Source organism: Stenella coeruleoalba (assembly GCF_951394435.1).
Source record: "Stenella coeruleoalba genome assembly, chromosome: 4".
NCBI lineage: Eukaryota > Metazoa > Chordata > Mammalia > Artiodactyla > Delphinidae > Stenella > Stenella coeruleoalba.
In genome coordinates, this window is record NC_137149.1 from 63,333,817 (window position 1) to 63,347,624 (window position 13,808).

The 13,808-nt window shown below is 38.2% G+C and overlaps 1 protein-coding gene across 3 annotated transcripts in view; it reads left to right on the forward strand.

Moving 5' to 3' along the window:
- The first annotated feature begins 557 nt into the window (after positions 1-557).
- The window catches only part of WDR19 (WD repeat domain 19), an 84,332-nt gene continuing 71,081 nt past the window's right edge, over positions 558-13,808 (forward strand). For 2 of the 3 annotated variants that reach the window (XM_079919098.1, XM_079919097.1), the window contains exons 1-5: positions 558-634; positions 2,957-3,048; positions 3,334-3,399; positions 6,536-6,661; positions 11,197-11,312. In XM_079919098.1, coding sequence (XP_079775224.1) covers positions 629-634; positions 2,957-3,048; positions 3,334-3,399; positions 6,536-6,661; positions 11,197-11,312 — 406 coding nt within the window. In that variant the 5' untranslated portion in view covers positions 558-628. Of the gene's footprint in view, positions 635-737; positions 1,440-2,956; positions 3,049-3,333; positions 3,400-6,535; positions 6,662-11,196; positions 11,313-13,808 lie in introns of those variants that run through there. The other variant, XM_079919099.1, reaches the window with a different exon arrangement.

A 13,808-nucleotide genomic window follows, 5' to 3' on the forward strand; every position in this document is an offset into this window, starting at 1 on the left:
GAGGCCACAACAGTGAGAGGCCCGCGTACCGCAAAAAAAAAAAAAAAAATCTCCGTTTAAACGTGCAGGTCTTGCACCCAAATTTAAACATCTGAAGATACAAATATATCCCCAGCAGAAATCAGTCTTCAATTTTAACATCCCTTGAATAGCTTCAGAGTGATCTCTTTGCGTGGATTGCTTAAGAGTATTGCCCCATGAACCAACTCCCCCCTCCTTTTATCCACACTCAGTTCCTTTCTTTTCTTGAAATTCTCAGCGCCCTCCTCTGGCTACTATTGACTTCTTAGCAGCCGGGGCCGAAATTTACGCAGGCGCTTTCCAACGTCTCATAGAGTCAGCCTCCCCTGGGTCGCATCCAATCAGGGCCCAGCCAGAAAGCAAGGGCGCTGCAAACCCTCGCGAGGTTCAACTTCTCTGGGCCTTGCTTCGCGGGCTTCACGTGATCTCAGTCCGCACCTCCCGCTCTTCTTCGCGGAGGTCGCCGCTAGGCACTGTTTTCAGCTGGCGCTCGCTGATTGGCCATTGCTCGCGCGGTCTCCTGGGAGACGGGAACGCGGTAGCCTTCTTGAAGGAGACTGCGTGCGCCTGCGCACTTGCCAGATCGCGCGGCTGCTCGAGCTTTGAGATGAAGGTAAATAACTTACGAACCCCGGGGGAGCGGGAAGAAGCCCGCCAAGAGTCGCTTTGAGGATAGGAGCTTGTGATCTCCTTTCGTCCTCCCGAGTGCGTGAGAAGTGGGGATGGGAGCGCAGGGGCGAAGTTGAAGGAACAAGGGAATAGGAAGGAAAATTGAAGAGGAGAAGGCGGGGAGGGAGGCCTCTCATTTCTGGGACCGCGGCTGGGGTTCGTGCTTTGCGGGAAGAGGGAACCCCGCCACGGCTGGAAACGAGCAGACTGGATCTGAAGAGAACCCAAACTTCGCACGGTAGAAAGAACGAGTTGTGTGAAAGCGCTTGGAGGGTCGCGGTGAAGTTGACTCGTTCGGGTGTCAGGAGCTGCCTCATTTATTGCAGCTAAACACCTGGCAAGCCGCGCGACTGCTCAGCGCCTTAAAACGAGTGAAAAGCCTGCGAAAAAATAATCCCAAATTGTATTGCCTGTGACTGGTGCAATTTACAGATCACCTGGTGGCGATGTACATTATTCACGGGGAAATCTGCACACGCAGCTCTCAAGCTCTAGAGCGTCATCCTCTGCACGCACGGTTTCTAGGCTTGGGCTTCTCGTGAACCCCATTGCCGGGTCACTGGCTACAGATCATTCACCCTTCGCTTTACCGAGCAATATCCCCTTACACACCCCGGCCCTGATCCGGCAAAGAAATGGAAAGCTTAATTTTTATAAGTTCTGGTGGCTATTAATGTGGAGATTGCAGTTGACAGACTGGTAATCTTAACTCATTTCTAAAGCTCTTCACGACTTATGAAGTACCAGAAGTAAGGAGATATTATTATTCCTGGTTTACAGTTGAGAATTCTGTGTTTGAGGCAATTTAATCGACCTGCTTTAAGCCCTACAGCTAATAAATAAAAAGCCAAATATAAACGTTGGTATTCTGGTTGTGAAGCTAGCACCTTTTCTGGTCCATTGTATGTGTATGGAGTGTCTGTAAACCTCCTTTGAAGAAAAATAGTTTATAAGGTCACAGCCAGAGGAGGTCTACCATGAAGCTGGTAAAATTCAAGTTTAGGGACCCCTCACTTCCATGCAGGGGTTCCAGGGCAATGTGGTCATAAAATTGCAAAAGTAAGATGCTTTTATACTCTTTTTTTCTTTAAGGGTGTCTTCATGCTTCACAAAACTTGGATGCACCTGTGATTTTAGCGCACCTGTTTTCAGTACAGGTGGATTTAATCTTTAACATAGTAAATGCCTGTGATTGCTGTTCAATTTTGACCATTTGAAGAGTTTTGTGTTGCTATTCAGACTGTCAAGCCACCTGCAGTAGTCTCTAAACTTCACATGCCTAGATATAGGCATCATTGTTTAACCTGTAATTTAACCTAATGTTAAAATCTACATTTATTCATCCCAAACTCTTAAGTTCCTAGATGTTCTAGATCAGCACTGTTTTGATATAAATATAATGTGAGCCAATGTAATTTAACAATCTTAGTAGCCAAATTAAAATGTTTTTAAAGAAACAGGTAAGATTACTTTTCATAATATATTTTATTCTACCCAGTATATCCAAAATATTATCATTTCAACATGTAATCAGTATGAAAATTATCAGTGAAGATAGTTTGCATTCTCTCCTTTATAGTCTTTGAAACCCCATGTGTAGTTTATATTTACAGCACATCTAAATTTGGACTGCCCACATTTCAAGTCCTCAATAAAATTCCAAGTCCACATGTGGTTTGTGGCTTCCATACTGGATACACAGTTCTTTATTGTCTAAGTGAAAAGAATGATTTTTCAGTTGAAAAAGTGTCCACCCAATAGCCAAATTAAACACTTAATGATAAAGTAAATGTAACTGATGGGGAAAGGAAAATAATAATTTTGAAGAAAATATAGACATTTTGTATTTCTATCAGAGTTAATATTTTTAATAGCAATTTTGTTAAATTTAATCTCCCCAAATCTATGCTATTAATAATTAGCTAAGTTCAAGTTTAAATTATTTAAATTTTTAATAGCTATAAAACACTAAAGCCATACATTTTTATAAAATTAATATTCAAAGACATTCAAAAGCAAAAACGTTATATAGTAAATGCTCCCATATGTATTGAGGTCCATACTTTACCGATCAGATTGTGATTATTTGGTTGGTTGGTTGATTGGTCATTTTGTTTGTTACATTGTTGACTTCTTTTGGGTAAGCTCTAGCATAAGCCTTCACCATCCTGAATCCTACTGTTTTCATTACCATGTTTTGACATCTTTTCTGACCAATGCTTAATTGTATGTTTTGAAAATACAGAAATTGTATTGTGTTTTTTAGCGTGTTTTCTCACTGCTAGAAAAGACTTGGCTTGGCACACCAATAAAGTTTACCTGGCAGAAAACATCAGGAAACTACCTTGCAGTAACAGGGTAAGAAATCAGTGAATGTTGGTAAATCGTCCTGACTCCAAATGGTTGTATGCCCACCTAACTACACTATCTGTTCAGTAGAAATTCTTGGGTGATGACTGAATGGTGGGAAAAGTAATATATTTCCATTAACATCACAATTCATAGAACCTTTTCCCTGGTAATAACTTTTTACATATAAATTATGAAACTATCGTGAGAAAATAAAATCAGTTGGGTGTATAAAAAAACTCTAGAGAAATAAGAAACACTTAAATCGTATCTTTGTGTTCTGATTGCTTTTAGAGCTGATCATATTGTGAAAATCTTTGATCGCCATGGTCAAAAAAGAAGTGAAATCAACTTATCTGGGTAAGTACAGTGGTAGATCAAAAACTTTTTCAAGCTTTGTGGCCTAAAAAATAAAAAAACACTGTCTTAAAACTATAATCAAATAGAATTTTATAACATATCTAATGTGTATCTCCTCTTTTGCCTTCTCCATTTGCAAAGAGATTTGGTTTTTTATACCATAAACAGTTAATGAAATATGTATATGTATAGCATATGAATTAGAATTTAACGTTTATAAACACTCATACATTCACAGATAAGCTGTAAGACAGAATTATAAATGAGTCCATGTGAAATAATTCTTATTTAATTATAAACAAGCTTTAGTGTGTGTATATGCAGATAAGATAAGCCCATATGGCTGTAGTATTTCCTCTCTAATAGTTACTTTCTGCATACTTCTTAAAGGACAAAGGCCTTATTTTATCTATTTTAAGGAAGTCATTCTAGATTACAGTAAGCATAACATAAGCATTTTTAATGATTCAGTGTTATCATTCCCTGTAGTAGTTATTTTACTGATAGTCTTAGTGGTTATTATGATGTGTAGAGTCCCTCACCTAAATGGTCTTATGCTGCCAGCCTTTTTAAATACACATCTGCTTTCTGCTTTTATCACCACCATCTTTGCAAATCAGGTTGCTTTACTTCTCTCCCATCCACCTAATGCCACCATTTTGGCATTTCCCATTGCTCTCTTTTTTTTATTATTATTAATTTTTATTGGAGTATAGTTGCTTTACAATGTTGTTAGTTTCTGCTGTACAGCAAAGTGAATCGGCTATACGTATACATATAGCCCCTCTTTTTTGGATTTCCTTCCCATTTAGGTCACCACAGAGCATTGAGTAGAGTTCCCTGTACTATACAGTAGGGTCTCATTAGTTATCTATTTTATACATAGTAGTGTATATATATATGCCAATCCTAACCTCCCAATTCATCCCACCCCTGCTGCCCTTGGTATCCATATGTTTGTTCTCTACATCTTGTGTTTCTATTTCTGCTTTGCAAATAAGTTCACTGTATCATTTTTCTAGATTCCACATATAAGCGATATTAAATGATATTTGTTTCTCTCAGACTTACTCTGTATGACAGTCTTTAGGTCCACCCTCTTCTCTTCAAATGGCACAATTTCATTCCTTTTTATAGCTGAGTAATATTCCATTGTATATATGTAGCACATCTTTATCCATTCCTCTGTTGATGGACATTTAGGTGCTTCCATGTCCTGGCTATTGTAACTAGTGCTGCAGTGAACATTGGGGTGCATGTATCTTTTGAATTATGGTTTTCTCCTGGTATATGCCCAGGAGTGGGATTGCTGGGTCATATGGTAGTTCTATTTTTAGTTTTTTAGGGAACCTCCATACTGTTCTCCATAGTGACTGTATCAGTTTACATTTCCACCAACAGTGTAGGAGGGTTCCCTTTTCTCCACACCCTCTCCAGCATTTGTTGTTTTTAGATTTTCTGATGATGCCCATTCTAACCGGTGTGAGGTGATACCTCATTGTAGTTTTGATTTGCATTTCTCTAATAATTAGTGATGTTGAGCGTCTTTTCATGTGTTTGTTGGCCATCTGTATCCCACTGCTCTCTTAATTGTTGCTTCTGGTTTCTCTATTCTAGGAAACAGGGCAAGCTAGTTATAATTATGTCTAAAAGTAAGAAGCACTTAGTAAAAGAACTTCTTTGAGTAAATTGTATGAGCTTTATTGCATAATCTCTGTGACATCTATTTTGGTTACACAATGGCCTTATTTTTTTACTTATGAATTCTTTTTTGTTGTTGTTGTCGCTTTTGCGGTACGCGGGCCTCTCACTGTTGTGGCCTCTCCCGTTGCGGAGCACAGGCTCCGGATGCGCAGGCTCAGCAGCCATGGCTCACGGGCCCAGCCGCTCCGCGGCATGTGGGATCTTCCCGGACCAGGGCACGAATCCGTGTCCCCTGCATCGGCAGGCGGACTCTCAACCACTGTGCCACCAGGGAAGCCCACTTATGAATTCTCTTGCTGTATTCATCATAGTTGAATTAGACTGACAAAAGATCTCCACATAAATAAAATGCCATTATATATTGTCTTTACTTGGCAGATGATTTTATCAACAACTTGAAAGCCTTCCTCTTCCACACTCTCAAAATCCTGAAAATATTATAGAAAATTGAGATCCCAAAACATATTTTATTTATTTTTAATTTTTTTAATTTTTGGCCACACAGTGTGGCATGTGGGATCTTAGTTCCCTGACCAGGGATCGAATCCATGCCCCCTACATTGGGAGCATGGAGTCTTAACCACTGGACCACCAGGGAAGTCCCCCAGAACATATTTTAACAGTTCGAAGAATAAAATAACTTAAGTAATGCCCAGCTGTCTTAAATGTAAAGCTGAGTATGGCTTAGCCAATACCCAAGAACAGAGGGTCTCCAAATGAAATATAGCATCAGAGAAGGAAGGAAAGGTTAATCTTCAAGGAAGTTCTTAAATTATAATAGACATTTGGAGTAATTTTAAACAGTAAGAAACATGTTAAATAGAGCATTTCCTATTTATAACTATTTTGTTATCTTAATTGAATCACTCATTCTATTAAGATATGAAATAAAAATAAACTTTCTTACTATTTCAGAATTCAAGTCTTTCTTGTTGTTTGCAGTCCTACGTCTACCCAGCCTTGATCTGTTCAATACACAGTTTATCTAGATATAACATCACTTCTTATCAGTACCTACTTTTTCCCTCTGTAAATCTGAAATAACCTTTCGAAAGTTGATCATACAAATTTTCTCTTGATTCCAGGTGTGATTCCTTTCCAGAGGTGCTTGATGAGTTTGTTTTACCAAAGGGCCAGGCTCTTTATAGGTGTTGAGAAAATCTGCTAACTTATTAGGTATAATTATATTTAATATAGTATATGAAAATGATATTTAAAATGTTTCTATTCCCTCAACAACGATATAATTGGTGTTAGTTTTATCTAGGCACTGAATGGTGAGTTATATTTCTCACTTTAGAAAGTTTATGACGTATTCAAAAATAGATTGAATGGTCTTGTTATAGACAAAAATCACAAATAGTTGAGTGTTTAAATTTCTTTCCCTACTTAAAAAAAATGCATAGTGATGTTTTGCTCTCTTTTTAAAAAGTAACTGTGTTGCTATGGATTGGGATAAGGATGGAGATATCCTAGCAGTGATTGCTGAGAAATCCAGTTGCATTTATCTGTGGGATGCCAACACAAACAAAACCAGCCAGTTAGACAGTGGCATGAGGTAAGGATAGTTTTTTTTATATTTTAAATCTTCACTTAGAAATATCATTATTTGCAGATTTGATGCTACAAATACTACTTTCATTATAAAGATGCATTGATGAGTTATTTTCTTATAAAGGAAAAAGTTCATTTCTTTTTTAATTGTTATATATAATCCTATTAATTTTGTTCAGTTAATTAGAATAAAGTTGTTATGATTATAAAATATGACTTCTTAAAAAGTTGCTTTCAATGGAACAGACTAAAATGTCCAAAGAAGAGAGAAAACGTATATGGGAAAATCTGGAGATGGGATTGGCTGCAGGCATGGCTGGATCTCGGGGTTCTAATGATGCAGTCAAGACTGTCTCCATCTCTCGGCTCTTCCTTTCTCTGTATTGACTTCTTCTAAGTCAGACTCTCTCTTTTAAATTTTATTGAAGTGTAGTTGATTTATAATGTGTTAATTTCTGCTGTACAGCAAACTGATTAAGTTAAACATATATATATTCTTCTTCATATTCTTTTCCAATATGGTTTATCACAAGATATTGAATATAGTTTCCTGTGCTATACAATAGGACCTTGTTGTTTATCCATCCTATATATGTAAGTCAGACTCTTGATGGCTACTGGCAGGTATCAGCTTATACCATTCTTCACAGCAAGTTATGCCAGAGGAAAGAACATACCCCTATCACATTACTAGTGTCCACTCATTTCTTCAGAAGGTCTCTGAATAGGGTAGGCAGGGCCATGGGGTTGATAATCCTACCCAGTGAAGAGTGGAGTGAGGGTGGGGAAGTTCACAAGTGGGAAAAATCCTGGGCAGACAGAATAAATTGCAGGTCTCTGCAATTTATTGGAATGGAAACCATTCCAATGGAAACCATTTTGCCATATGGAAAAGAAAAACGTATCGGTATTTACAACTAAAACTGCAATTTTGACCTTGGATAAGTTGCTTAACCTCTCTTTAATCCTCAATTTCTTCATATATGTAAAGAGTGTATAGTAATAATAATCTGCTTCATGGCATCATGTGGCCTGCAGGTGGGCAGGAAGAGATCACACACATACCATAAGGTTAGATTATACTTTTCCAGCTTACATGCCAAGGAATAACAGAGCAGGACCAAACATCACCTTAGCGCAGGTTCTCTTGACCCTCCAAAGTGACGCACGAGACATGCATCCACAGGCAATAGTGTCTGACCAACATCAAGTCTTGCTAGGTCTGAGAACCTTCATTTCTTGCTCTGTCCTTTAACACTTCGGTACATCACTTTTCAGAAGGATTTTACACACCCTGTGTGCTTTCATTCAAGAGGATGTTTATAAACATCAAGTACTGCTTCTTGAACCAAATTGAGCATCAGTGAGGCCACATCCTGACCCAGAGAAAAATGCATAATTAATCCCAGGTGTTTCGAATTGGCAGCTCTGCCTCCCACTGTCTTATCTTCCCCCACTTCCATTTTCTCACATCATCTCAGGATTGTTGTGATAGTTAATTGTATGCAGTGGCCAGGCACCAAAATAAGAACTGAGGGAACAGTAGATGTTATTGTAATTATCAATAAGGTAAAATTAAGGGTGTTTTACTGTTGCTATTAATATTTAATGTCTAAAGGCCTTTGGCTATAGAAAGGTATACCTACTACTATTTGTTTTTTTGTTAATGATCAATCTAATACATCACGATAGTTAACAATTCTGAATATCAAGTTTGCAAAATTTTCTTAAATATTTTGCAAACTTAAGTTTCCTTTAAGCAATTAAAATTTCATTTACAAATTTAATCTGATTAGATTCTTCTGCGCACTTCAAACACAAATAATTCACAAAGCATCAAATATAATTATTACAAAACTTGCTGCAATGCCACTTAACTATCTTGAATTATTATGTTAGCACAATGGGTTGAATTTATTTCATCATTTTTACTAAATGTATTTTTTATACCTTTTTAAGATTATAGTGGTACTTACCCTGATCCTACCTAGGCTGACAGCAGTAATCATTTAGTTTTTTACCTGGGATACAGCAATCTTTTCAGAGAAACTCTGAATACAATGTCTGGTTCATAAACCAATTGATTCTTGGTTGGATCATGGGACATGGTTGCTTCTCCCAAGGCCATTCACACCTGAGTACTAGTCACCCTACTCAGCTTCTTTTCTAATTGACCTTCAACTGTCATATCAGCCAGAATTTTACAAACCTATGCCTTTCACATAGGTTGCCTTTTTTTGTAGCCAGGTGCATTTTCCTAAAATAATATATTCATTACATTTTTCTTGGCCAGAAATATGTGTTATTATTATATGTTGGCCTCATCGGTTAGCATAATTGGAAACATGTATGCCTTGGGATCTTACTGTACTTTGTAGGACCTTTTAGACGTCTTATCTCCTAAGAGAGGAAGATAAAGCCCATTCAGTTAACTCTTCTTTTGATGACATTTGATTACTTGATCTTCTTGGAATACACTATTTAACCCTCTTTCTAGTTGGTTGTTCTGTGACTGTCAGTACTGATCAACTATTGACTGGACTAATATTGTTACACTACTCTTACTATATGTGACCGCAGTTGCTAATCCGACCTTGTTCTTGTCATATAGTTCCTCTTTTCTCTGGTACTATTTAGCTCACTCCAATTTTTTAAATTCATGTTTTCTGAGCAGCAGACTCCAAAATGGGATTAAATGTGTAAGGTGTTTATCACAGGAAATATCTATGAGGGAACAGAGAGGGAGAAGAAGTTAGAAGAGCCGTCAGACCCTTGTAAAGGAGAGAGGGAAGAAAGAAAGGGGGGGTAGAAACATCTGGAACCGCAGCACAGTTCTAAAAAGTTCAGCTAGGCCCAGTCTGAGCCAAGGTTACCATCAAAGGAGTCCTGTGCCTCCCAGGAATGGGCCTCAGCAGGACCCTTGCCATGCGCAATCATTGTCTGGGAGCAGCCCATGGGACGGTGTGGTCCCAGCATGTTGAGGTGATGGATTCCAATGCCTAGCAGCTGGGGGCCTTGGTCGGTTATACTTTCTATAGTTGGAGATCTGAGAGGCATATTCTCAGGGCTGCTGTACCTACTTAAACTGAGAGACAAATGCATATTTATCTTTTATAAAGTATGTACTTAATATCTTTTATAAAATATACTGTATACTTAATATATTCAATAATTGTAAATATATACTCAATTGAAGAAAGCTAGCAGCCCAGTATATTAATACTTCTTGTTAAAATTAATTTTTAGCTAAACATTTTATTACATTCACTTATTATTACAACTAACTTTTCCTATGCTTTAAGTGAATTTTTGTCTTCCAAGTATCATTAGGTTTTATGGCCTTTCACAAACTTAACTTGTTTCAATTAAATATGTAATTTTTAATGCTCAAATTCCTCTAATTTAGCCAGAGGAGTCCCCTTTAAGCTGACTCTTTTGTCCTTTTATTACTGCCCTCAACATTCTTGAGAGCTGTGTTGCTTTCTGAAAACAGTAGCTTGATCTATCAGTGACTGTCAAAGTTTAGCTGCATCAGAATCACCTGGAGAGCTTATGAGAACACAGACAGCTGCGCACCACCCCCAGTTTCTCATGCAGTAGGACAGGGGTGGGATCTGGGAACTAGCATTTCTGAAGTTCCCAGGTGATGATGCTGGTCCTGGGATTGTATTTTCATAACCACTTTTCTAGATCCATTGTGATTTCTTTCCTCAATATATAAATGAGCTACTCTCCAAGGAGTCTTGATTCCCTTTAGTAGAGGATTGTATAAAAGTTCAACCTGGGCTTCCCTGGTGGCGCAGTGGTTGAGAATCCGCCTGCCGATGCAGGGGACACGGGTTCGTGCCCCAGTTCGGGAAGATCCCACATGCCGCGGAGCGGCTGGGCCCATGAGTCATGGCCGCTGAGCCTGCGCATCCGGAGCCTGTGCTCCGCAACGGGAGAGGCCACAACAGTGAGAGGCCCGCATACCGCAAAAAAAAAAAAAAAAAAAAAAAAAGTTCAACCTATGGATCCTAGAATGCACAGTAAGAACTGGTGGTAGGCAAACGTGCCTTCTACCTCCTTCTGAGCTACTCTTAGCAGAGCTGGAAAATGTATGTCCTTTTTCATGAATCATGAATTCCCAATGATTTTTCCAATTTAGTATATCGTATAGTTGGACCCTACTTTTTTTTAAAGCATAAGATGTTATCATCCATGAAGATTTTTACCACAATTAGAGTTACAACTATCATTAGTAGACAAATTAATAAGTAACTCATAATGAGTCATCTGATGAAATTTGAGATTCCATCATGACTGAATTGAAGCCTATATTCATCATACATTTGTATTTTAAGTCTCACTCACCTAAGACCATTTTATAGTGTCTCAGAATGTCTTTAGCACTTCTTCATAGTCCTAAAGCATTAAGTTGTAATTTTGTACTTCAGCTTCTACGTAGATGTTAAAACTATTCATGAAGTACTTTTTAAAAGGACTACTTAGGGGGTTATAATTGTGAATTGTTTAGTAATTTGTATCTTAATGTTACAGGGATCAATTGTCTTTCCTTCTTTGGTCAAAATTTGGAAGTTTCCTGGCTGTTGGAACTGTTAAAGGAAATTTGCTCATTTATAATCGTCAGACATCTCGAAAGATTCCTGTCCTTGGTAGGTTGTAGCTGGAAACACTGCTAAATATTTGAGATGCTTTACATAAATGGAAATTTTACCACCTCAGATTTCCCTGATATTGCAAGAGAAATTTTGTAGTTTAAAATGAAGACTTCCCTGGTTAAGCCATACATCTATCTAATCTAGAAGATCCATCTTCACTACCTACTAAGAATTTTCCAGGCTATGTAACAGGTTGCCCTAGGGTGAGCCTGTGCCTTTGGACACCAGTACATTAATAGCATGGCTTCTATCTGTCCCTTTCTCACCCAGATTGTGCCTCTGGCATGGAGTAGCTCAGATGCATATCAACACATTAGTAGATGGGCTAAAACATTTGGTGGCTTCTTGGACAGAGTATCCAGATTCCTAATTCTGACCCCTCACTCTCTCCAAACACCAATTTAATCTAGGAGTTGACTTCGAGTTATATTTCCCTCAGGGTATATGACTGGATGATATGCGTGTTTAATCCTTTGACCTTCTTGGTTCAGTCTCTGATTCCCCCAGCCTCTGGTCACCTAGCATCTGCCCTGGGACTCCCCAGGAGGAAACAGTATGGATTCTTTTCAATTATTGTAACATCATGCTGGTGAATGGTGAAACAGTGGGCTTAATTACATACAGGTGGCCAGTATAACATACCACTAATGAAAGAATCAAATCCTGGAGATAATAGTGCCCACAGAATACTTGAGAAAGTGCCTTTCAATTAAGGACACTTGTTCATTTCAAATTATTTTCACATATATGTATATCTTTCATAGGAATATTTTTAGTGCTGTAGCTAAACAGTTATGTCATTGATCCATCTGAAAAATTAAACTAAAAACTTTTGAGTTATAAAGCTCTGCTTTCACCATATAAATTAATTTGTTTGACTTAAATAGGCATTTTCTATATCCCACTTCATTTACAGGTATATTCTACCAGTTAACTTATAAGCCCTAGAAATTTTGACACTTGAGGTATAAGAAAATAATTTGTCAAAGCATGATTATTTTGTGTCAGTAACTGTCATATATACATGATTTTATGTGATCTTTGTATTTAATATGAATATTGATTCTAATCTCAGCTAATTTAATTCACTGTGTAAAATGGAAAAGATTCAGGCTAATTATATATTTTAGGTCCTTTAGCTGCCTCTTTCAGAGTTAGTTGTGATTTGTGGCTTTGCTTTTTTTCCTTTGAAATAATTTACTTTCCTAAAACTAAGGCATTTCACTTCCAATAGCAGCTGCACGAATGCATGGTTTTTACAGTAGCTAATGTCTGTTACCTTGTTTCGTCATGCTCTGATTTATTTCCTTGAACTAGACTAGATATAGGCAGTTCTCACTTTGCATGCGTCTAACATGCATGAATTTCAGTGTTCACAGTATACCTAATATTGCCAGTCTCCCAGTAACATGATTTACATTTCAGTGGCCATAGTATGGTAGCTGTAAGTTAATACTAATTAAATGAGTCAATACGTGTAAAGTGCCCAGAACAATGTTAAGTAAGCACACAAAACATGTTAACTGTTATCAGTGAGGTTAAGGTTAACCTGAATTCTGAGCACTAGAAGAAAAGGAGAGATTTTCTTCTCCCTTTCTTGAGTATAGAAAGAAGTTTGTCTTTGGCATCTTTCCACCTCTCTTTATGTACTCCTTTTTTCCCTTCTAACACCCATTACTTCCGACACTCAGTTCCAGTGTACCACTTAAGCCACTTAATCTATGATCAGCAAAATCTCCTATATCCCAGTCTCTTCTCTGAATGTTCCCTTCACTTTTGTGCTCTGGTCTTCTGATTTGAAATACTACCTCTATAGTCCCACATTTATCTCTTCCAAACTCTAGACTCATACATCCAGCTGCTTACTCAACATCTCCAATGAGATTTCTAGTAAACACTTCAAATTTAATACCACCAAAACCAATAGTTTTCCCTCTCATTGATGGCATTTCATCCTTTTAGATATTTAAGCCTAACCTTACCATCATCCTTGACCCTTATCTTTCTCCTACGTTCCATACCTAATTTGCCAGAAAATCTAGTAGGATCTATCTCCAAATATCTCCAGAATCAAGACTGTTCTCATCACCTCTACTGCTGCCACCATGGTGTGGGGCTCAGACATCTTTGACCTGAATTTCTGGAATATCTTAACTGGTCTCCCTGCTTCAGATCTTGCCCTGCTATAGAATATCCTCAGCCCAGAGGCCACGGTGAGCCTTCTGCTCGGAACTCTCCAGTGGCTCTCCATGTCACCCAGGGTCAAAGTCTTCACTATGGCCAGCCAAGCCCTCTGTGACCTGGCCCTTGGCGACTCTCTGACTTCATCTCTTACCCATCTTCCGGGACTTCACAGCTATACTCTCCTCCTACCTGAGCCTCTAACACACTCTGGCACACTCTGGCCTCAGGGTCTACTCACTTAACGACTATTTATTTAGAGCCTGCCTTCTGCATACATACTGTATTAAGTTCTGTATGGGGTACATG